Genomic DNA, 22542 nt, shown 5'->3' with positions numbered 1-22542 from the left:
AGTCACACACAGATGGCGGAGGGAAACCATGCAAGGCACCAACCTGCACATCAGGAGCAATAATTAGGGATCCAGAGTCTTGCTCAAGGACACTTCGACACTAACTCTGGGGGAGCCCACAGGGTTCGAACAACCGGTCACTCTACCCCTGAGCCACTGGCACCCTGATGTGTTCACAGCGCAGTCGTCAGATCACTGTCCTTGTTGTCAGTTGTCTTTTCCTCAGACCAGGTGGCATTCCCAGAGGACTGCTTTAGGTCTATCAACAGGCCAGTTCCTCCACTCTCCCTGTTTTCCTCCTCCTCCTCCTCCTCCTCCTCCTCCTCCTCCTCCTCCTCCTTCTCCTCCTGCTCCTGACCTTTCTCCTCTGACCCGCCCTCTGACCTCCCCATCTCCTCTCGCTGGGCCCTGAGTTTTGCTAGCTCCCTCAGGTCACAGCCGCCCAAACTGGAGTAGTCATCCGATGGGTCTTCATCTTCCCCCTCTCTCCCATCTCCGTCGTCCTCCTCTCCTGCCTCGCTCCCCCTCTCCACATCTCTCCCTCCACTAGGGAGTGCATGCATTTCCTCTCCGTTCTCCTCTTCGTCGTTCCGAAGCCGCGAGCGAATCCAGCGCCAGGCCTGCAGCACCGCGGCCCTAGCCCCTCCCTCCCCGTACACCATACGGCGGACCGTGTACCGTCCATCGGAGTCTCTATTCAACTTCTTGTAAAGGAAGACGAGTACCAAGATCAGGAAGAAAAGGGAACAACATAATAATGCAACTGTTCTGTCTGTTTTGGCTAAAGCGTCTTCCCCAGATGTAGTCATGCCTATAGACGACAGGGAGAAGAGAGAGGAAAAACAAAGTAGAATAATTGTATTTCTTTTGACTTCTGGTCGAGGACGAAATTGTCAGTATATGCAGTCTTAGTTTTAGTCACCATAGCTTAGTTTTCATTTAGTTTCCATTTAGTTTTCGTCAGTGAAAAGAAGGTAGTCGACGAACATTTCTCGTCATAGTTTTAGTCGACGAAATCAACACTGCGTGGTTCCAACGTGGATCTCGGCCTTCACGTGGCTATTCTATGACGTCAGTTATCTATGACAGATAGCAGGACTACATATCTATGACGTATGACTCAATATTTGGGCAAGGTTCCAGCCCGATCAAAGCCCCATTGACTTCCATTATACAAACAAAGTTAAATATTTCAAAACATAATACAAAATTAGCGGAGGTATTTCTTTGTGCATATGAAGTTTGTGCACAGGGGTTTGCGAGATTAACTCTGAACAAACCCGCATGCACGCGCACGCACACACACACACACACACACACACACACACACACACACACACACACACACACACACACACACACACACACACACACACACACACACACACACACACACACACACACACACACTTTAAATAATAATAAGCAGACACATTGTCCCATGCATGCTTTCCATGAACACCCCAGTGTTCACAGCATGACTGTATGTATGTATGTAGATACTTTAGACTTGATCTAAAGTATCAGGTTAGATGAGATATATAAATATTCTATGTATACCTTCTTGGGAAGTTTTCTGCAAAATAAAATAAATCCTATTGTGAAATCCAACCTCTTTCAACTTCTTGTGATGTATTCCTCAGGGCGACATCCAGTGGTAGATAATAGATATATTCAGGATCTGAAAAAAAAGATGTTCTTGTTTATAGAGGTAGCAAAGTAAATTCCAAGATAGATAGATTAAATAAAATAGTCCCCACTCTAACCCCCCCCCCCCCCCCCCCCCCTCTACAGTATATTTGCACATACGTGAAATTTGTCCTCTGCATATATTTAATTTAACTACTAGGAGCAGTGAGCCGATGGAGTAATTAAATCTTGCTCAGGGTCATACATTGACAAATTGCTGGAATCGAATGTGCCGTGGGACAACCAAGCATCTTAACCCATCAAATCAATCAAAAATCTTAACCCAGTTATAATTCTGATAGTAGCACCTTCAACCTTTACCATAGAACTGATGAAAGTATACTGTCCTGATGGCACTGATGCAATTGCATCTTTTCTAATATCATATGATCCTCCACATTAAAATACAATAAGATGCAAAATCAGAACAAAAATATAGCGGCAGCTAGTATAAATACTCACGTATGTTGGAGATGTTGTACGGTACCACTACTTATTACACAGGATATCCAACTAACTGCGTGTATACTAAATGTGTATGACTATAAACTCTTCAGGGACAGGAAACCAGCAGACACTTTAGCTGGTTTCCTGTCTGAATGTCAGTCAGCCCAAAATGTATTTGCATGCGGATATACACCACCACAGTGAGAAACATTTTAGTCTCACATAATTTGTTGGTCTTTACTTTCAGGAAATGATTTGAGGTGACAGAAGAAGACTCTCATCTGTGTGGGTGTAACATAACAATACATCAGAGTATAACGATGCGTGCGTGCATAATAGTAGATTTTGAACAGTAATAATTAAGTGTCAAATCAACAGGTGTTTGCTGCAAACATGTAAAGACTGCATTAAATGCAGAGAAAAATTTAAAGAAAAAATACATATAACTCTTCAGAATACTCGATACCAGTTTAACAGATACGAGCATACAACAAAAAACACTGAATGAATCAGTGTTGATGTTGAGAAGCAGTATTCTGAACCACATAGGCCTACAGTATGTGGAACAAACTCCCAGCAAACTCTCAGTTCTTTTAAATCAAAGCTAAAGTCCTTTCTGTTTGCTGCTTCCTATTATATATAGACATATGCTCTGAACAGTGTACATTTTACAGAACAAGTGTACTTACAAGCAGATGATATATTTGATATAACACTGTTGCTGGATCATGTCAGTCACAGTGAGGTTATGTCCAAGATATTTAATATTTTAATTCACCTACACCCACAATATATTTCAAGCCCAAAGAGTGCTGTTATGCTACCTCCAGTCAACGTTTACAATATAGTGCTCAAATTAAATCATGCCTATACGGATTTAATACTTTGCAATCCTTCAGTTCACATAAAAAAACTGTCTTGGCATGATGGTGACAATGACAAGGTTCAAAGACATATAATGTACATGAATCGGATTGACCACATCCTGTATAACTCCGATCAGTACGTTTCCACTACCCTGTCACTCGCTAACTTACTTTTTAAACACTTGGAAGGAAATGGAGCTCATGCTACACTTTTACGTTGATTTGTCCTCTGCTTTACGCAACTCAGCCTCATTTCCTTTAATATATTTTTTATCCCACGATTTTGTAACCCATTTTTCACCCCTGTGTCAATCATCTAATGCAGGGGTTTTCAACTGATTATGAACCAGGGACCACCACCCTGACTGAGAATCAACCTGGGGACCACCGTTGTGTTGGGAGGGGGGAAAATTAACCTTCCATATTAAAATCATGTTGCTATTGTAACTTACTGTATGTATGAGCGAGCAGACACATGCAATTAATTATGGGCACATTTCCTTATAATGGTGACTCAACCAGGCAATCCAGTAACTGACAACATCGACATGTCACGTCATTTACTGCATTGTTTCTCAACTTGTGGTCAATACAATGAATTAAAATACAAATCTTCACTTTCCTACATTACCAAATGCATGGTCAGGGACCACATGTAATACCTTCACGGACCACCAGTGGTCCACGGACCACCTGTTGAAAACCCATGATCTAATGTGATCCTGGGCTCTACACACCCTCCACCAACCTAGTCCCCATATATGGGGGACAAGGGGAGAGCAACGGACTTGAACTCATGCTTCCTTCATGCCTGAGTGTCCAAGTTGCTCCTTTACACCTGACAGGGGGGAGTTTCCCTGGTTGGACGAAGCGCGTGGAAGGAACACGTTATTCCAACCAGTTCCTTTCCCCTCCATCAGGCGCCCCGGCTGGCCAGGGGGAGGCAGTTTAGTGACCAGGATTACTGCATGTTTTTACAGCCTCATTTCAACAAGTCAGCTTATAGTGATGGTAAATGGAAAGCTGTTTGACCACGTTTGCACCACCACACTCACCACAGGCTCCCAGCAGGATGTGTGCTTTTGCCTCCATTATAAGATGTGTGAGAGCTTGTGTGAAAATAGATACATACAGTATACAGTATGTAGGACCATTTTAACCACTCAAGCCATTAGAGGATTATGAAATTATTTCGATATTGTATTGTTAAAGGAGGAGCTTTTGTCGCGGCAGAAGTTTGGGAGAAGACAAAACACTGTATAATTCCGAGCTGTGTTATTATATGAATATACTGTAAACATGCTGTGGGTTGGGAACTGTGTGCAGTTTAATAAAAGAAAAAATTCAAAACCAAACAAAACTGCTCCTGTTAGTCAAAACACAGATCTATGTAATGTTTGGATTATTGATGACCATTCCACAAAAGTGACAAACTACTTAAGTAGCACAATCTGACCCATGTTAAATTCACCATAACGCCATGACAGGTCATTCATTTTAATAAACAGCACAAAAAGAGGAACACATGTTTAATCAGTTTGTACAGAGAATCATTTGCTACTGGTTTACAACCACAAAGAAAAAAAAAATAAGTGTCAGACAGTCAGTGCATAAATTAATGTAATTTTAAGCTACCCAATAAATCGATAATTCCTGACATGGAATGTAGGTTACAGAATCATTAAAGTGAGTGAGGTAATAAATGAAAAAGGAATAAAAGGGGGATAAAGAAAATAGTGTAAGAAAACAAATATAGTTTTGCTGTTCTTTCAAAATAGCACTCTAGGAGCTTTAAATGAGGGAATGTGAAAGCAACAGCGGTGGCAAAAATTAACCCATAAGACTATAAACGTAGGTGCGTGACTGGTTTCACTTCATTCACATTATAAAAATGTCTCACTTCATTGTCACTTCCTTTTTTCAGTGCACTGGAATCACTTATTGAACCGTCTGAATAACATTTGTTTTAAATGACATGGTCAAAAGTCAGTAACAGGTTTCTTGCACCAATATTAAATCACTGGAGTTTAGCGTGTTATTTTTTTTTATGATGCAGACCTGCTCTCCATTCACCCATGTGAGATAGATTACAGAAATCTAACCTCTGTGACATCGCGTCTGCAAAGTTGTTCTCTCGATATGAGCACAAATGCCACCTTCCGGCTTTGAACAGAAAAAAAAGGATCACACAAATTTACAGTATACACATGATTTCAACTACATTTTCATCAATTCTCATTCACGTTCCACTATCAGAGTCATTGTTGTCTATTCTTGGCAGACAGAGATTCCTACTTCCTACCCATCATCACGTTTATGAAATGATTAAAAAAAAAAAGAAGCACAAGCCAATAATGTATGAAACCACGTATGGTATGACACAATGTTAAGATTCAGCAGCTTATCGATCACTAATGGATACAAGATGTGTATCCATTAGTGACGTTAGTGCCATATCCAGGGTGCCACATCAAACATTCATTCAGAGGTACAGTAACTGCTGTACCGCTGCCATGTGTAAACTTTACCAAAAGTCCATCAAAATTATGTGTTTTGGTGATTTTACCAAAGCTATTCATACATCTAAATCCAAAAGCTGTTCTATATGCAACCACAAAGGTGTTATTTTTAATGCTCCAATAAAAACAAATGCATTTAAGTTACAGTATGCAGTTGACATCCCTTTTCACTCACGGCCTAATCAAATAATCATGGAAACATATTGTGGTCTTTTTTAGTCCTTCACTATCGTTGACCTTGTTCTAGGCAACTGTGATTCACAGTTACAGTAAAGTCACTAACCTACACTTCAAACTACATTCTCCAACACGCACAGCTTTAAGGGTACTGTTGATTCTAGTAAGGCTATGGTGTGTGGAGTTCAGGCAGAAGGCCCCTTTGGGCTCCTCGCCGTTCATACGTCCCCGTCTTCGATGCGCGCCAACTGCCGCTCCAGCAGCTCGATTCTCTGGCTCTGAGCGAGCACCACCGCACGCAAGGCCTTCATCTCTGCTAGCAACTCGTTCAGCACGTCGTCCTGGGAAGAGAGATGAAACGTAAGTAAAACGTCACAAACTAGGTCAAATAGTGACACCTTCTTTTGTCATTCACCTACCTCTCTCTTTGGCCGCTCCGTCCCGTCCGTCTCTTTGGCCATCACCTTGGGCTGTGGCACGACCTCTGCCTCCGTTTCCCTGGTAGATGTGGTTGTTGTTGTTGTTACACCCACTGGAGGCTGGGTTGCCCCAGAGTCCTGTGAAGAAGCCACCCTGGGTTTGCCCCTGAGGGTGTCTCTGTGCTTGGAGGTAGGAGCACTGTACCCTCCACTCAGGGATATCAACAGGGGCGAGGCGTCCTGCCCAGCAATCCACTCCTCGGCCAGGAGAGAAGGCTCCATGCTGGCTGTGTCTGGGTAGAGGTCTCCTTGGAATAGATCTGACTGGGGTCACAAGGGCAAATCGAATCAGCAGAGTAAACTGTGCGCCTTGAATGCAATTCTATTGTGTGGCGACATTTATGTAATTCCTAAGATGTTTTATGTATTTATTGGAGTCACAGCTTACCTTTCGTGGCACAGTCATGGAGATCGGTTCAACTTTCCTTTCATGCAGCTTGTAAAACCTGCGAAAGTTCCAGAGGAGATTGTGGAAAATTGCAAGGTTATGAACGAATCAAGTGCAAAAAGGATAACATGAATGTAATCTCAGAAGATTCTCTCACCTGGCAATTTCACACTTGTTCACGTCGACACCTCTTTTACTGAGAAACCCTGAACCTCTCTGGGGCTCTTTGCTGCTATACAGGCTGAGGAAATGAAGGTATGGCGACTCGTCTGTCACCTCAAAGTACCGGATGGTGCAGTCGCCCTGAATGAGAGGCACAGATTGGTAGGATGGATCATGAATAGAAGGGACACTTTAGCCGCGTTTAGTTGCTTGCTTCCATTCAAGAAACAACACAACCCATTTTTACCCGAGATCAGATTAAAAAAAATGTCTTCTACATCCTGACAGTTTTCTGAAAAAGCTATGTTTCTATGTCAGTGGTTCTTCGATTAAAAAAAGAATAGCAGACTAGATCTGCTATTTGTCAATAGCTAAAGCATAACATACAACACCAAAAGGGGTTCCCGCCCAAAATGGGATAACAGACAAGCGACAACAACAGAAGACACACAAACAAGTGCATGCATGAAAAAGCCACTTCTTCCGTAAAATACCACTATTTTGTTTTCATTATTATTACCCCCTTGCACTCGTAGATACAAATCTGTTCTATGACTTCTATCAGTCTCTAATCGTTTTGGACACGCACACGGCAGTTGAAGAGAGATAGAAAAACATGGTGACATCTCATCTAATCATCTTTTAGTGAAGCCACCCACAGTCCATCTTATATAAAACTGTGTTGTACATTAAACCTTTTTCAAAAACAATAATCAGATTAGGGGATCATCTTCACTGCTGCTGCTCCACTCCATTTCTTTCTGCGAAAAAGTTGCTACGAATATAAATAATACGGGTTCCACTCCATGTGCAAGGATGTTTTGCGTGATTTTCTTATTTTCTTTTCTCTTTCGGATCTGCAAAACGAAATGCAGCAGGAAAAAAAAAACGTACCAAATACCAATGTGCAACCACCTTAACACTTAAAATTCCACTTTGTCAATTTCAAACAATCTGTGATCTTACAATTCCCATGATGCATTTCACAGGCAATTACCGGCCTTATAAAAGGTCTCTGGCTGCATTACATCAACCTGATTTATATTCTTTTAAGTCACGAAGGTCACGGACAATGTCACGGGACCCGAAGGTAGTGTCTAAAATCCAGGAAGTGTTGTAGGGTTTCACTTTCACAGGTTGTATCCGAGTGAGCAAACGCTATATAGAGCAGTGGTTCCCAAAGTGGGGTCAGTGGCCCCCCGAGGGAGTTCCCCCCAGCTAAATGATAGTTAGGAACCAAATGGACCCTTATGGGTCTGTAACTTTGAGTGTACAAATGGAACCAAACAGACCCATTTGGTTCCATTTGTACACTCCCAGAGTTAAATTAACTTTGATTTTTACAATATAAATTGGAGTCCCAGAGCCATTAAATGGGGGTCCCCGTAGCCTAATTCAGGTCAAAACTGGGGGTCCTTGAAATGAAAATGGAGAGCTATAAAAACCTTCTCTTATGGGAGTCATTGACTGTTGCCCGGACGTACACACGGGATTGGTATTAAAATGCTGGGTTTTCTCAACCGGTTATGAACGTGTATGGCTTGACGTGCAAACCAAGTGGCTAGAAAGACCTTGCCGAAACTGAAAGCCTACAGATTTGCAACTTGAAAAACAGCAACCGTATCCATCGACAGCCTTTTAAAACAATCTTTGAGCTAGGCATTGAACCCCCGCCGGCTCACTCATTGTACATTACATTAACAGTAAGAGCATCAGCTAAATGTGAATCAATGTACCTTTCCACACAGGTAGACCATATTTGTATCGGGGTCGTAGTAGGGCTGAAGAACCCCATTGCTGGTGTCCATCTCCTGAACTGCCATTGGCTCAGCGAGGTCTTTCTGCATGAGAAAGAGTTTAAAAGCAGTTTTACTTCTAGAAAGTGGACGCCGTATATCTCCTAATAACATGATATAATACATATCAGGTGAGTACAGTACATACCGTGTCCCACAGAGCCACCTGTCTCTCACTCATGCGGCTGAAGCCTGTAGTCAGAATCTTCCCATCGTTGAGGAACACGGCTCTCATTGGCCTGGTTCCATCATGGACCTTCTCTCTCACCTAAGAACCAGGTTGCATACATGAAAGGATTGGGCTCATATCGGGCACTAAGCTGATAAGAGTAATCATATGAATTTATATTTTTTTGTTAGAACATTGAAAACATAAAATTGTATAAAAATAAAATATGAACAAGTAAAATGTAAACAACATGTTGGTACCGGACCAATCTTTACTTATTTTTTGTTTTGTTTCGTAATTTATCACAGCAATCAAGAGGCTTTCTGTCTGTGCATTGCGTTGATAGAAGAGTTGATGTTATGAAATGAAACAACGCACAAAACTGACGTGCATTAACCCTAGAACACTAAACCTATATGTAGTTATACCATCGCTAAACACGGGTATTTTACCCAATTTTAAAATATTCCATAAAAAAAATGATCAATATGTATTGAAGTACAGCAGTTCGTGGAAACTTCTTTAAAGGTATATTCAGTGATTTCACTTAATTCAAATATCACTTATTTTTTTGTTTTGTTGTGATAATCCTCCCTACTATAGAGTGTGCTGGCCATATAAGGAGTTCCTCCCTGTCCCCAGTTAACCCCTGGGGGTCAAAAAACCTTAGGTTTCGTTTTTGACTCTCTATCCTGATTGGATGAAAGGCTGGGTCCCACAGCCAAAAACGAAACCTAAGGTTTTTTGAGTGAAATCACTGAATATACCTTTAATATCTTAGTTTTTTTGCATTCATTTGATACACAAATAATTACGATTGGGGCGCCCGCTGGCCTTTGCGGTCCAGGCACATGCCACATATAGGCTCTGGCCTGACAACGCGTCACGTGTTCGAGTCCCGTTCATGACGACCTTATGACACATAACTCAAATTTACAGCGAAATTAATTACATTTAATAATTGTATACTTGATGAGTATGCTAAATAATTGCGATTATCTAAAGTAATTGTGATCAGGCCTAGCTGTGTCTTTTATTGAAATCTGAAATGTACCGGTAAGTGTTTATGCTGAGTGTGTTTAAGGAGAGTGCATTTAGTTTAACTTTTAATTATGGCTTTTGTGTTCCCAATTTAGTTCACCATTATCCCATTCTGATCGGGAACCCGTTTTGGTGTTAGCATCATGTCGTGCTTTACCTATTGAAAAATAGCAGATCTACAAGCTCATATCGCGCCACCGAGTGGCGCGATACGAGCTTGTAGGTCTGCTATTTTTTGAAAAATCGAAGAACGACTGACATTTTTAGAATCTGATCTCAGGTCAGAATGGGTTCATCACACCAGTGTGTGTCCAGTGGAAAACCTTGTATGAATCTGATCTCAGGTCAGAATGGGTTATAATCTGCAGGTGTAAACAACTACAAGCCTAGCCTGGCATGCCGCCAGACTAATATCACTGTGCCGAGGGCCATTTCTCATTACAATGGCAGATTTGTCTGGTTTCCAGGCTACTACATGCCTCCCCCGGTATGTTTTTGTAAATATTGTGCTCGTTCTTGGCGACAACATAGTGAACCAACACCAGGATGGATAGAAAGAACGTCGGGCCCAAATACCTTACAAGGACAAGGAACAAACACGGCTGTGCTTAGAATAGATACTTTGAACGTTATGTCTCTGCGCCCCGTGCGCCGTACAGCCGAGATCCAAGCCATTCTACGTCTTTTTGTAAACTCGACAATCTGGGTTCCTTGATGCTGTCTCCATGCTGGAAAGCTGAAAATCTAATTCCGTTTTCTGGCTCATTCCCTCGACGTGACCTGCTGTGGCACTTATTTAGTCTGCTAAATAAGTCTGCACCGTTGTGAGGTCAGTTAAAAAAAAGAACCGTATACAAGCACACCGGATAGTCGCTCAATGAAAACAAACCAGACAAGCCAACAAGTATGGCGGCCGCTACCACGTGACACATATGTTGACGCCCCCCTCAAGGGGATTTTGGTACGCTCTATTGCCGCTGAACAGGTGAGGCTAGTGCGGGAAGAAAAAGGACACTCGCAATAGAGTTTGTCAAAGTGCCCGGCACTGCTGCTCAATTGAACCTGGGTCTCACCACATGGATTGTTATGATTTTTTTTATCATATAGACATAATTGTGCAAGCCTTGTGAACTTCCAGACATGTAATATCGTGAAATAATAGGTTACGTGCTGTTCTTCATGTACTGGGCACCTCTATCTGTCTCTGGGGACGGGAGAGGATGTGCTGCCAGTGGACTCTATTAACCCATTCTGACCTGAGATCAGATTCATACGAGGTTTCCACTGGACACACACTGGTCTGATGAACCCATTCTGACCTGAGATCAGATTCTAGAAATGTCAGTCGCTTTTCGATTTTTCAAAAATAGCAGACCTACAAGCTCGTATCGCGCCACTCGGTGGCGCGATATGAGCTTGTAGATCTGCTATTTTTCAATAGCTAAAGCATAACATGATGCCGACACCAAAATGGGTGCCCGGTCAGAATGTGTTAAGGATGAGGGTTCCAGGAGTGGCGGGAAACTGCGCTTGTGTAATGATATTCAAGTAAACAAAGGGCTTCTCGTGCGATTGTTTGGGAAAGGTCTCCCTCTCGGCAGAGAGGAGAGGGATAAGGAGAGGGAGAGAGAGCGGAGTGGAGGGAGAAGAAGGATGTCACCTAGAACTGTGTGAGAGATGGTAGCTGGACTCTGGTTCTCTGCTTCTGACTGTCACTGAATAAACTGAAGATGTCTTCCTAAATCTTTTCCATAACAGGATGTCCCCCAATTATATTTATTTTGATACATTTTGCATACACGGAGAGAGAAGTATTAGTCACCTTGAGTACGGTGCCCCTCCGGGGATCAATGACGCGTAGAGCCTTGTCCTTGCAGACGGTGCAGATAGCGCTGCCATCCTTGTTCCAGCAGACGCTGTAGATCATGTCTGGGTGCGAGTCGCTCAACTGGTAAATAAGCTCTCCCGTGCCAACGTCCCAGACACACATCAGATTATCGCAGCCTAGGTGAGCGAGGGAAAGAGAGGGGAAAGGGGGAGAGAGACAACGTGTACAGTTTTCAATAAGCTTGCTGCAAATTGACATAAGAAACATGCATTATGAGATTGTTATCTACCATTCTACCTACCTATAAAAGGCCTAGTTAATGTGAATGCTTCTAGTGTGCGGTTTTCAGTGCATTGCTAGTGGCAGCAAGGGTAAACTGTATGTCTACTTGGGTTCTTAACCTGCAGCTGGTTTCCTCTTCAGATTGAGAGAAGTAGCACTATAAATCACATTGCATAGCTCTTTCCCGCTACGATAATACAGTAGCTAGGTAATTGACTTGGCTTTGGTGTAAAATAGTGAGTGACCACAGACCATGTTGTCTACTAAATAATCGGAACATACCACAGGGTAATCATACTGAAGGATTACACTTTATTTCTCTCCTAATTAGATTTTCAGACCCCAGAATGTTAGAAATATAACACTCAACATTCAAATGGAAATGTGACCCTTAACTACATTGTGCTTTTAACTAGTATTGCATACTGTTTATTGTTGAAGAGAGAAATTCAATTCCTTGCCTGTATAATGCAGGAGGGGTTGAGTTGGCTGTCATAGAACACCAACTGAGAAAGCCAAGCCCTCGATTCTCACTAATTATGTTGGTTTGGTCTAATAATGTCAAATGAGGATCAGAATAATTTGTATTGCCAGGTAGGTTTGCACACACAAGGCCAAGTCTGTGAGGTGGGTGCATTACACTAAATAATTACATTAAGACATATTTACAGTACACAGTAAGTTCTCAAAAATATTAAGGTAACGTTAAAGATAAAAAATCACAACTGTGTGAAGTGAGGGGCGCTCTTATCATCTATTGCCGCATTGTTAACACTCCGATTGCCCGGGGTTATTTAATCCATCCAGCACTTTTACCGACGGACCGGCTGTAGAGCGATCCGATCGGTTTTCATATCAATAAACTTCGACTTTTGGATAAAAACTTTGTCCTGGGCGCTGGGTGTTACCAATAGAAAGGACGGTGAACTTCAACCTGGGCGATTGGGGTGTTAATGGGATTTTTTGTGTAGGACCGAAATAGCCAATTTGGTCGTCTACATATGAAGTAGACTTTGTGTAGGACAAAAATACCGATTTGCTCAGACGTAAGTTCTCCATTCATTGTCAATGGCATTTAATGTTTGTGTTAGGACAAAAATCTACACTATAGCTGTATAAAGGAGGGGCAAGTGGCCCTCAAAAATAGGAGCTAGTATAGACTAAGGCCCTCATTTATCAACCGTGCGTACACCAAAATATGGGCGCACGCCGAAATTACCGACATTTTCGGCATAGCTTGAAATTGAACGTGACAACGTTCAAAACCCACGTCTACTCGGCAGCTGCCGTACGCTGTTTTTCTGTCTTACACAAGCGGAGCAGCCTTGTCTGAACTGCTGAGAGGCTGTCACACAGGCATCTAAACATATATGTATTCACTCCTAAAATGTTTATATAAAAGGTATGTATAATGTATATGGGCTACATGTAAAAAATAAATAAATAAAAATGTTAAGGAATACATGTGTCATATGAAATTAGTAGGAGATAAAATCGCGCAATTAAAAACAATGTTGCAAGAGATGCTTAAGCCATTTAAACAGTGTTTTGCATGAGTGCATACATGTGAGGATTTGGGCTGTCTGTGCTGAAATATTTCCATGACGGGACATTGGAGAGTATAGTGCAGCAGTGCTGCAGCTCAGCTGCGGAGAGTCCCAACGTGGTATAAGCCTACTGTAGCCTAATCTACAGCAGGCCGATGTCTTTCTGGAGTTACGGTATATGTGCAATATAATGCCAAATGTACCGTGCCAGGCTGCCAGCGCAAGTGGGAACTGCATCGGAGATATAGGTATATTGCAGCCAGTCCACCACCAGCCACACATGAGGCTATATACGGTTTTGGCTGCACATTCATATAATGACAGTTGACATCCCGGCCACTGCAGTGACTAACGACTGCGAGGCAATCTAAATAGACTGTCGAACGTGCATGGTCACTTGGTCAGTTGGTCACGGACGGACCACTGTGATAGAGAGAGACAGTTGCTTGCAAATAGCGATATGTGTGTGCGTGCGTGCGGGGGGTGAGGCGGGCAGCAAGGGAAGCGAAGCGAGAGGAGAAACAGACAGCTTTATTTAATGTGTCATGTAGGTGCGTGCGTGCATGACAGCAAGGCAAGCGAGGTGAGAGGGAAACAGACAGGGTAGGCCTACAACTTTATTTAATTCATGCAGGTGTTCGTTGTTTATTTATTTAACAACACACCAGTTAGTTGGGCTTGCAAGTTGCGTGTGTGTGCAGCGTGTGTGCGTCTGTGTGTGTGTGAAAGAGAGAGGGGGGGGTGAGGCGGGCAGAAAGGCACGGTAACCATGGTTTCCAGATCGTATAGCAGTGGTTCAGGTCGCAAAAACGAGGGCGAGGCTTGATTTCTTAGGGCGTGCCAGATCAAATTCAGCCGTGACATTTATTAACGTGAGAACAAAATTAAGGAAGGATCAGCTGTTTGCGATCACTTTATAAAAGCCGTGGCGATGTGGGTGTACTACGAAACCTGCACTCGAATCTGTGGCAGATTTTACACTCGATTGATAAATGAGGGCCAATGTGTGTGTGTGTGTGTGTGTGTACGGGGTGGAGTGCGTGGGTGGCCCTGCTGGAAAAACTGACAACGTATTTACATGATTTCCAATACAAACGTGCACAATTAAGTAATTTAAATTAAAGATGCAAGGGTAGAGTAGTAAATACTACTAATACCATCTGTTGGTTGCCATGATCAACAAAGAAAAACTGGTATCGGTTCAGACTTTTGTTCAAAGTTACTTTCCAAGATGTTGATAAACTGGAACGGTGACTTACGTCAATTATAAAAAACTCATACCACCACACACCATAAAAGTTGAATCTTAAAGGAAAAATGCCCAACATATTTTAAAGGTTACTTCCCGTATGTCAACGAGTCCCATAGCTTGAATACAAGGGCGAGTGTAGCTGATCTTAAACTACCAAACCTAAAAAATAAGGTAGGCAGAAGCTCATTTAAATATACGGGGGTGGAGGACTGGAACAAAATCTAATAAAATTTGCCCAGTCCTTGAACATTTTAAAAAGTATGTTGAAAAACTGGCTGATGGGCAAGCTAGAACAGTGCTGTATTTATCTATTAATTATGTATTTATTGTTTTGTTTAGTGATCTATGTCGTCGTAAGTCCATTATTGTGATTTTAGTCAACGCATGTTCTTCCTATACCATATGCTGTATTTATTTATTTGGACCACAATGGAATCAAGTCTTTGACTTTTTGTGCAATCCTGAAAATTCTGTACTGCTCTTACTGTATTTTGAATATATCAAATAAAACTAAAACTGAGGTTACCTGCAGTTAGGAGAATGTTTAATGCTGTTGGATGCCAGGCCAAGATCCCCACTCGTTTACTGTGACCCTCAAGGGTCACGGCAGCATCAGTGATGGGAGCAGTCAGGCCTCCATCGGGAATGTGCCACACCTTCAAACAATAGTAGAGAACTGAACTGCCTTTTATTTCACAAAATGCACATAATTAAGAGTAGTACAGTTGAAACCTTTAATTCAAGAGAATGGTCAGTACCATTGTTGTTACAATGGCATAACGTGTCGCATCGTGACTAGATTTGTATTTTCAAAACGTTCTGAAACATCTTGAACGACTATAACATAAACTTTGAAAATATGTAACACAAAACTTTCTCTAAAGTCGGCCCCCGGCATCAATTATTTTCAAATTGGTGTCAACTATATTATCCCATTCTGACCTGAGATCAGATTCATACAAGGTTTCCACTGGACACACACTGGTCTGATTAACCCATTCTGACCTGAGATCAGATTCTAAAAATGTCAGTCGTCTTCGATTTTTCAAAAATAGCAGACCTACAAGCTCGTAGCGCGCCACTCGGTGGCACGCTATGAGCTTGTAGATCTGCTATTTTTCAATAGCTAAAGCATAACATGATGCCAACACCAAAATGGGTTCCCGTTCAGAATGGGTTATACATATAATTTGGGGGGGGTGCTTCACATGGAAATGTTAAGAGAATAACTGATAAGACTATGCAAGACTTTAACACTGTCACGTACCTTTACAGTGCAGTCCTCTGAGGCACTTGCAATAATATTGTCATCATGAGGGCACCACTGGATGTCCAGCACAGGCGCAGCATGTCCACAAACCGTGGGTGAAGACTGGTCAATTCTGCCACTCTGTGGGGGGTAGAAAGTGACAATTTTACTTGACAGGACTTTATTAGACGAGTCAAATCATTCAAACGTTTTTGAGGCCAGTGCCAGAGTAATGCACGAAAAGCACGAAAGAAGAGACCACTTCCGCCCGACCCGGAAGTGATAGCCCTTCATATTTGAGCCACATCTAATCCTGAATTTGAGCATGCTAGACATAATTCCCGACGCAGCTGGGTTGTTCAGTATATATTTATTATTAGGAACCATGTGTGGGTGCACTGCCACGTCCATTATGTTTTGGAGGGGTGACCAATGACCATGCCATGTTGTGTCTTGTCGTACATTTGTCTTGTTTTTGTTTCAAACTTGATTCAGGTTATGTGGTTTGTAACTATCAGTGTCACTTCCCTGTTAGCATAGGTCATAACATTTATATGTACATGTTATCTCTTTGGTATGTTCCGTATGGGTGTGTCACATATACTGTCATATTATTTGATTTACTGTATACCCTGAAATCTTGAATAAACAAAACTGTGAAAAAAAAAGATAAATAATTGAGCCACATCCTCATTCTAGGCTGTGTATCGACGCACGATGCATTGACTTTCTCAGCGCGATCAAAGATTAAGGGTTTTATAAGGTCCCAAAGATCACAGTTTGTCTCATTTTGAGGAGAAAAGGGACAATTAAGTAACTAATTCGGGTACTGAGGTGCAGTTCCTGTCCACCAACACCAGCGTGTGTTACACCACATGCGGCTGCATCTGCCTAACTGGCAGGTGAGGGTGCAGTACTTAGTTTAGACAGTTTTTGGTTTAGACTAGTCATTGGTTAGACCAGTCATTAGTCCTACAACTACAACCTATCTACAAACCCTCACCCTAAACCTAACCTCCCACGGGGCAGCACACCTAAACCTAACCTTAACCCATGTCTAACCAATGACTAGTCTAAACTAAGTATGCACCCCGCAGGGGGTACCACCCGTTGTCAGCAGTGACTACATAGAAGTGTGCTGGGAATTCAGGAATTGGTATAACTAAATGGGGAGAAAAAGGTAAAAAACAATATTGGCAACTACAAAGATATTATGCATGGCAACTACAATTTACAATTTAGGCATTTAGGTTTCGTTTTTGGCTGTGGGACCCAGCCTTTCGTCCAATCAGGATAGAGAGTCAAAAACGAAACCTAAGGTTTTTTGACCCCCAGGGGTTAACTGGGGACAGGGAGGAACTCCTTATATGGCCAGCACACTCTATAGTAGGGAGGATTATCACAACAAAACAAAAAAATAAGTGATATTTGAATTAAGTGAAATCACTGAATATACCTTTAAGCAAGAACAGAAAAGCATGGGAATACATCACATAAAAACATTTATCAAGAAACATGCGTAAGCTAAGAAAGTAACAGTGGAATATCCTAATAATAATAGAGCGAATGTCTGAATGTCTGTCTGTCTGTCTGTCTGTCTGTCTGTCAGAAACAAACACTTATCTCCTCATTGCCTGCACCAATCGCTCCCACTTTTCACACAGGCATTGACCATAATAATATGGAGGTCTTAACGAAGCCATTTTTCCAATAAGATTAATAATGAATTTATTAGTGAATAAAAACCCGTTTATTTGTCCGTGCTCTATCTCCGACCGAGCCACACTATTAGCACACATCTCTCCATGCCAAAATAAATCTGCACGCTCCCACAATCCAGCTAGGCTACTTTTTTACCGACGCAACTGTCATATTTACTGTACAGATATTGTTTTTACATCACCACACGATCATGGAGAATTGTAACTTGAAGAATTGTGTGCCTGTGGAGGGGGTGTGGGACGCATAATTCGATAGGTCACCGTTTGTAGTGTGACGTAGGAAGCCAAACCCAGCCCCGTCGGAGCATCTGTTCTGTGTCCGTGTTGGATGTGAATGACCAGCGACACACAGCCAGGACTGCAGCCGCTCCGAGGACACTGTTTCTGGGCTTATGATCAGCGACACACAGCCAGGACTGCAGCCGCTCCGCCGCTATATATAAATGCACCATTTACACTGTCCGCCCCCTCCTCAACCACCTCCTTCGCTGTGCATTACACATGGGCTACATGCACGCTCAAAGCCTGGACACTGACAACGACAGCTTACAGCCCTGCACGCACCCAGTGTGGCTGCGTGACACACTGAACAGCACGATCACAACGGAATGCTTATCTGTCGGGGTCTCGGGGTGGCCAAATGGAGACGTTTGGAGAAGACAGATCCCGTGCCGTCGGAACAACACAATGACAAAATACATACAGACAGATGCAATGACAACGACACGTTCCTAAATCACACAAAACATCTAATTCTTATCCTGATTATATAAAGAACAAACTACAACTTGCTTTGAAGCCCAAAAAGCCAACCTCCGCGTTCACCGTTTAATAGCTTATATCTCCACGGGCAGCAGACGGTGAGCGGTTAGGGACCGTCTACAAAGTGCAACACCGACCTTGAAAATATTCAATAACTTCCATTTATAGGCAGAATATCACCACCATATTTACATCACACATCAATGGTGTACTTATGATTGTACTACAGCATTTAATTAGCCTATACTTTAGTGCCCAACCCAACTTCCCAAGACCATCTGTAAACAATTCCCCCCCCTATCAGTAATGTGATCTATTACATCACACACTGAACATGATTTGCTGTTTGCATATATTCAGAACGGGTAAGGACTAGTCTATATAATGAAGCTATACATATAAACTATGCATCTATACTAGGGATGCACCGAAAGGGAAATTCTTGGCCGAAACCGAATACCGAATATAGGAAACAGTTGGCCGAAAACCGAATACCGAATATCCGAATATGATTAATATTATACATCTTTTTTCCTACCATTGCTGTCATGGCCGTACCTTAAAGCTACCTGATTTATGGCAAAATAAATGGTTATGGCCAAACTTAACTTAAATAATAATCACTATTATGGGTCCATAAAACATTTATCCAGCCCTTTTGAATGCATTAATTGCATACACTATTCGGTGATATATTTTGATATATTTATATATTTTCTGCGGCCGAATATTCGGTGCATCACTAGTTAAAATAGTATGTTTATACAGAGTAAGTACAGAATAAATCTCTCAATCACTTGGTAATGACTGTGACACAGTCCTGTATCTGAAAGGTCAGAAATGCAGTCCTTGCAACCACAATGTTTCCAGCCATACAGGTCTAGTCCAGAATGCCACTTAAGCACTATATACTTTGTTGTACAACAAATAGAATTTTTTTTTGACCTACAAGCTTGTAGATGTTTGGAAAATTTGAAAGATTTAGAAAGCTTTTGCCTATAATGCCATGTTGAAAGTGGTTATCACTTAACATACCTACACCCGCACAGTATCATTGGTATGAAGTGTAATTGAATATCGCTGTTTTAGTATCCTCACTTAACCCATTAACCTGAGTTTGATTCTACAAATGTTATGTTAACTTAAATAATAATCACTATTATGGATCCATAAAACATTTATTCAGCTCTTTGAATGCATTAATTGCATACACTATTCGGTGATATATTTTCTGCCTATCTGGGCCGAAACCGAATAGGCCGAAAATGCATATTTAGCCATTTTCTGCCCAATATTTTCTGCGGACGAATATTCGGTGCATCACTAATCTATACTACTATGCTATACATATGTACTATGACTACATACAATGCAATTATAGTGCTGTCTACATAACATGCTATAAGTCTGTATCAAATGCTATCTAAGTCTACAGAAATGCTATCTAAGGGGGTGGGGTAAGTGCTATGGGCCATGATGGAGTCTGAAAAGGTGGGTTATCTAAGGGGGTAGGGTAAGTGCTATGGGCCATGATAGAGTCTGAAAAGGTGGGTTATCTAAGGGGGTAGGGTAAGTGCTATGGGCCATGATGGAGTCTGAAAAGGTGGGTTTTCAGACTACGGCGGAAGATTGGGAGTGATGCTGCAGTTCTGACTGCAATGGGAAGTGCATTCCACAGTTTTGGAGCCAGAAGGGAGAAGAGTTTGGGACGTGTGGAGCGTTGTCCCGGCGTTTTTAGTGAGGGTACTTCCAGCTTCCCTGCGTTGGCTGATCTGAGTGCGTGGGAGGGTTTGTAGGGTTCGATCATACTTGCAAGATATGGGGGAGCCATACCTTTGGTTGCTTGGAATGCCAGCATCAGAGTTTTGTATTCTGTGCGGGCAGCGACCGGGAGCCAGTGGAGGGAGCGGAGCAGGGGGGAGACATGTGAAAATTTTGGCTGGTTGAAGACTGAGCGAGCTGCGGCATTTTGGATCAGCTGGAGAGGCTTAAGTGCACATGCTGGTAGGCCAGTAAGGAGGGAGTTACAATAGTCAAGTTTTGACAAGACTGTTGTCTGGATTAGGAGCTGGGCTGATTCCTGGGTGAGGAACGGTCTAATTCGTCGTATGTTATAGTGTGAACCTACAGGATCGAGTGACAGCTGTGATGTGGGTTTTGAACGAGAGCTTACTGTCCAGGACAACACCAAGATTCCTGGCTGTTGGGACAGACGTTACAACTACAAAGATATTATGCATAGGGCATGTAAATGCCAATGGCCAGCAGCAGCTCTGTCTGTAGTCATGTGATCAAGATGTATCATTTCTCATATTCCATTCCTTTTGGCTTTCAAAGTTTGTGGGGTGGCCCGTTTGTTTGGCACAAAATGCCACACATCATGAATACAAACTCACGATTGCTATGAAACTTCTCTTTTCGGGGACGTATCAATTCAATCCAAATGAGCTGTATAGAGCGTCGCAGTCCCACCCCCTTTCAGAACGACAAGTGGCCCAGGAAATTAATCCCAATGCATTTTGCCCATAGGCTTTTCTTTAAGACAAAGCCAACTCGGATCGTGACAAATCATGACAATGAACACAATATTTTGGGCCGATCAAATCATTAGAAAGAAGAAAATAAAGGCAGGAGACAAGACTATTTGTTTTGTTTTTCTTCTTATAAATTATTTGATCGGCCCATTCATTGTCATGATTTGTTACGATCCGAGTTGGCTTTGTCCGCGGCGTAACCGTCTTTAAATAAATACTTTAAGAAAAGCCTATGGGCAAAATGCATTGGGATTAATTTCCTGGGCCACTCGTCGTTCTGAAAGGGGTTGGGACTGCGACGCTCTATAGGCATGAGGAAACAAACAATTACATTGCCAAAGCAAGTGTCGCTGGGAAAGAGGGAGTCGCGCCTCTGATTGGCCTAATGAACTTCCCCTACTGTGACGCACGTGGACGCTTGGAAAGCTTCCGCTCATGCCAAGTTCCGGTATGCTTTGTAATTAATCTCATGAAAGCTTGCCTCCATGTTGCCTTCAAGAGAGACTCACATCTACCCGTATATGCCTATGGTCTCACCAACGCGACGGCGGAAGTAGTGGGATTTTGGCGGAAATTACGTTGGCACTTTACAAATCTGCTTACATTCTCCGTGAATGGAAACAAGCGTTGCGATTGGTCGAAAGATATCGTACCCGGCGGAAATACACCCGACGGATGTGCCAGCCAGACACTTTTCTGCCGATACACTCTCAGCCTTTAGGTTGTGACCAGGCTTTTCTCTTTGCAGATGAGTACTAAAGGCCTATTCATAGTCTGGATTTTCGGTGGTGAGCTGACCACCACTCCAGTGGTGAGGTGACCACCGGAGCTGAAATAACGTTGAGCGGTGGTGGTGGTTTGCTCTTCACCGCGGCTTGTGATGTCATGTTGTAGTGACCACCGAAGGTCCAGACTATGTATGAGCCTTAAGACTCGCTGGGACCGAGGCTAGAGGTCTCACCTTGTTTAAGTGGCACAACAAGGAAGGCCCCTCCTCCGCCTGCTTCGATGATGACAGCGATGAACTTTGGGTTGACCGCGCAAAGAGGACTGTCCCACGTCACGCGGGAGACCCGGACATCGTCTATGCAATGCTCCGCCTTCCATGCCTGGGCGAAGACGTGACGAAACTTGCTCTGCCTGACCACACCTCTTCGGAAAGACATGACTGTGGAGACAAATATGATGCACACAAATTCAGTGACTAAGAGGAAAACACATGTGATGTGATGATGATAAAGACGATTCTGATCATAAATATTAGGTCATGCATGTCAGAACAGTGCATGTCTTTGTCATTATATGTGCATATTTTACACCAGAAAAAATGTGATTTGATTTCCAAAGAAATCATAATCTGTGTGATTCCACCAACATGGCATTGAGGTTCATGCAGTGAGAGAGACATGCATGTGATAATGAGGAGGAGGAAGCGAGTATTTTTCTAAGCAGTAGGAGAATGTGAGGCAGTTGCAAAGTTCAAGTTATGCCTCAGTGGACAAAAGAGGCCTAAAACCAAAACATGGGTGGAGTACACGGGGGTTGGGGGGCACACACACACACACACACACACACACACACACACACACACACACACACACACACACACACACACAACTGACCAGTGACCACTG

The 22542-nt window shown here is 42.6% G+C and overlaps 1 protein-coding gene and 1 long non-coding RNA gene across 2 annotated transcripts; both read right to left on the bottom strand.

Moving 5' to 3' along the window:
• Positions 1–692: 692 nt before the first annotated feature.
• On the bottom strand, positions 693–2194 carry LOC310875317. The gene is made up of 3 exons (XR_014570638.1): positions 2152–2194; positions 1561–1681; positions 693–811 (listed from the first exon to the last, which is right to left on the bottom strand). It is a non-coding gene; the product is annotated as an uncharacterized lncRNA (long non-coding RNA).
• Positions 2195–4485: 2291 nt separating this feature from the next.
• coro1b (coronin, actin binding protein, 1B) lies at positions 4486–22074 on the bottom strand (the record flags this gene model as incomplete). Its single annotated transcript, XM_083788513.1, is given in 11 exon segments — positions 4486–6039; positions 6118–6441; positions 6566–6623; positions 6723–6868; positions 8464–8568; positions 8672–8791; positions 11556–11737; positions 15169–15298; positions 15910–16032; positions 21870–21878; positions 21880–22074. Coding segments are annotated over 11 exon segments (1515 nt in total). The 3' UTR covers positions 4486–5916.
• Positions 22075–22542: the final 468 nt, after the last annotated feature.

Source organism: Protomyctophum parallelum (assembly GCF_964188405.1).
Source record: "Protomyctophum parallelum genome assembly, chromosome: 18".
NCBI classification, from domain to species: domain Eukaryota; kingdom Metazoa; phylum Chordata; class Actinopteri; order Myctophiformes; family Myctophidae; genus Protomyctophum; species Protomyctophum parallelum.
The sequence above is the reverse complement of the archived record's forward strand: the minus strand, read 5'-3'. Positions and strand labels throughout refer to the sequence as shown.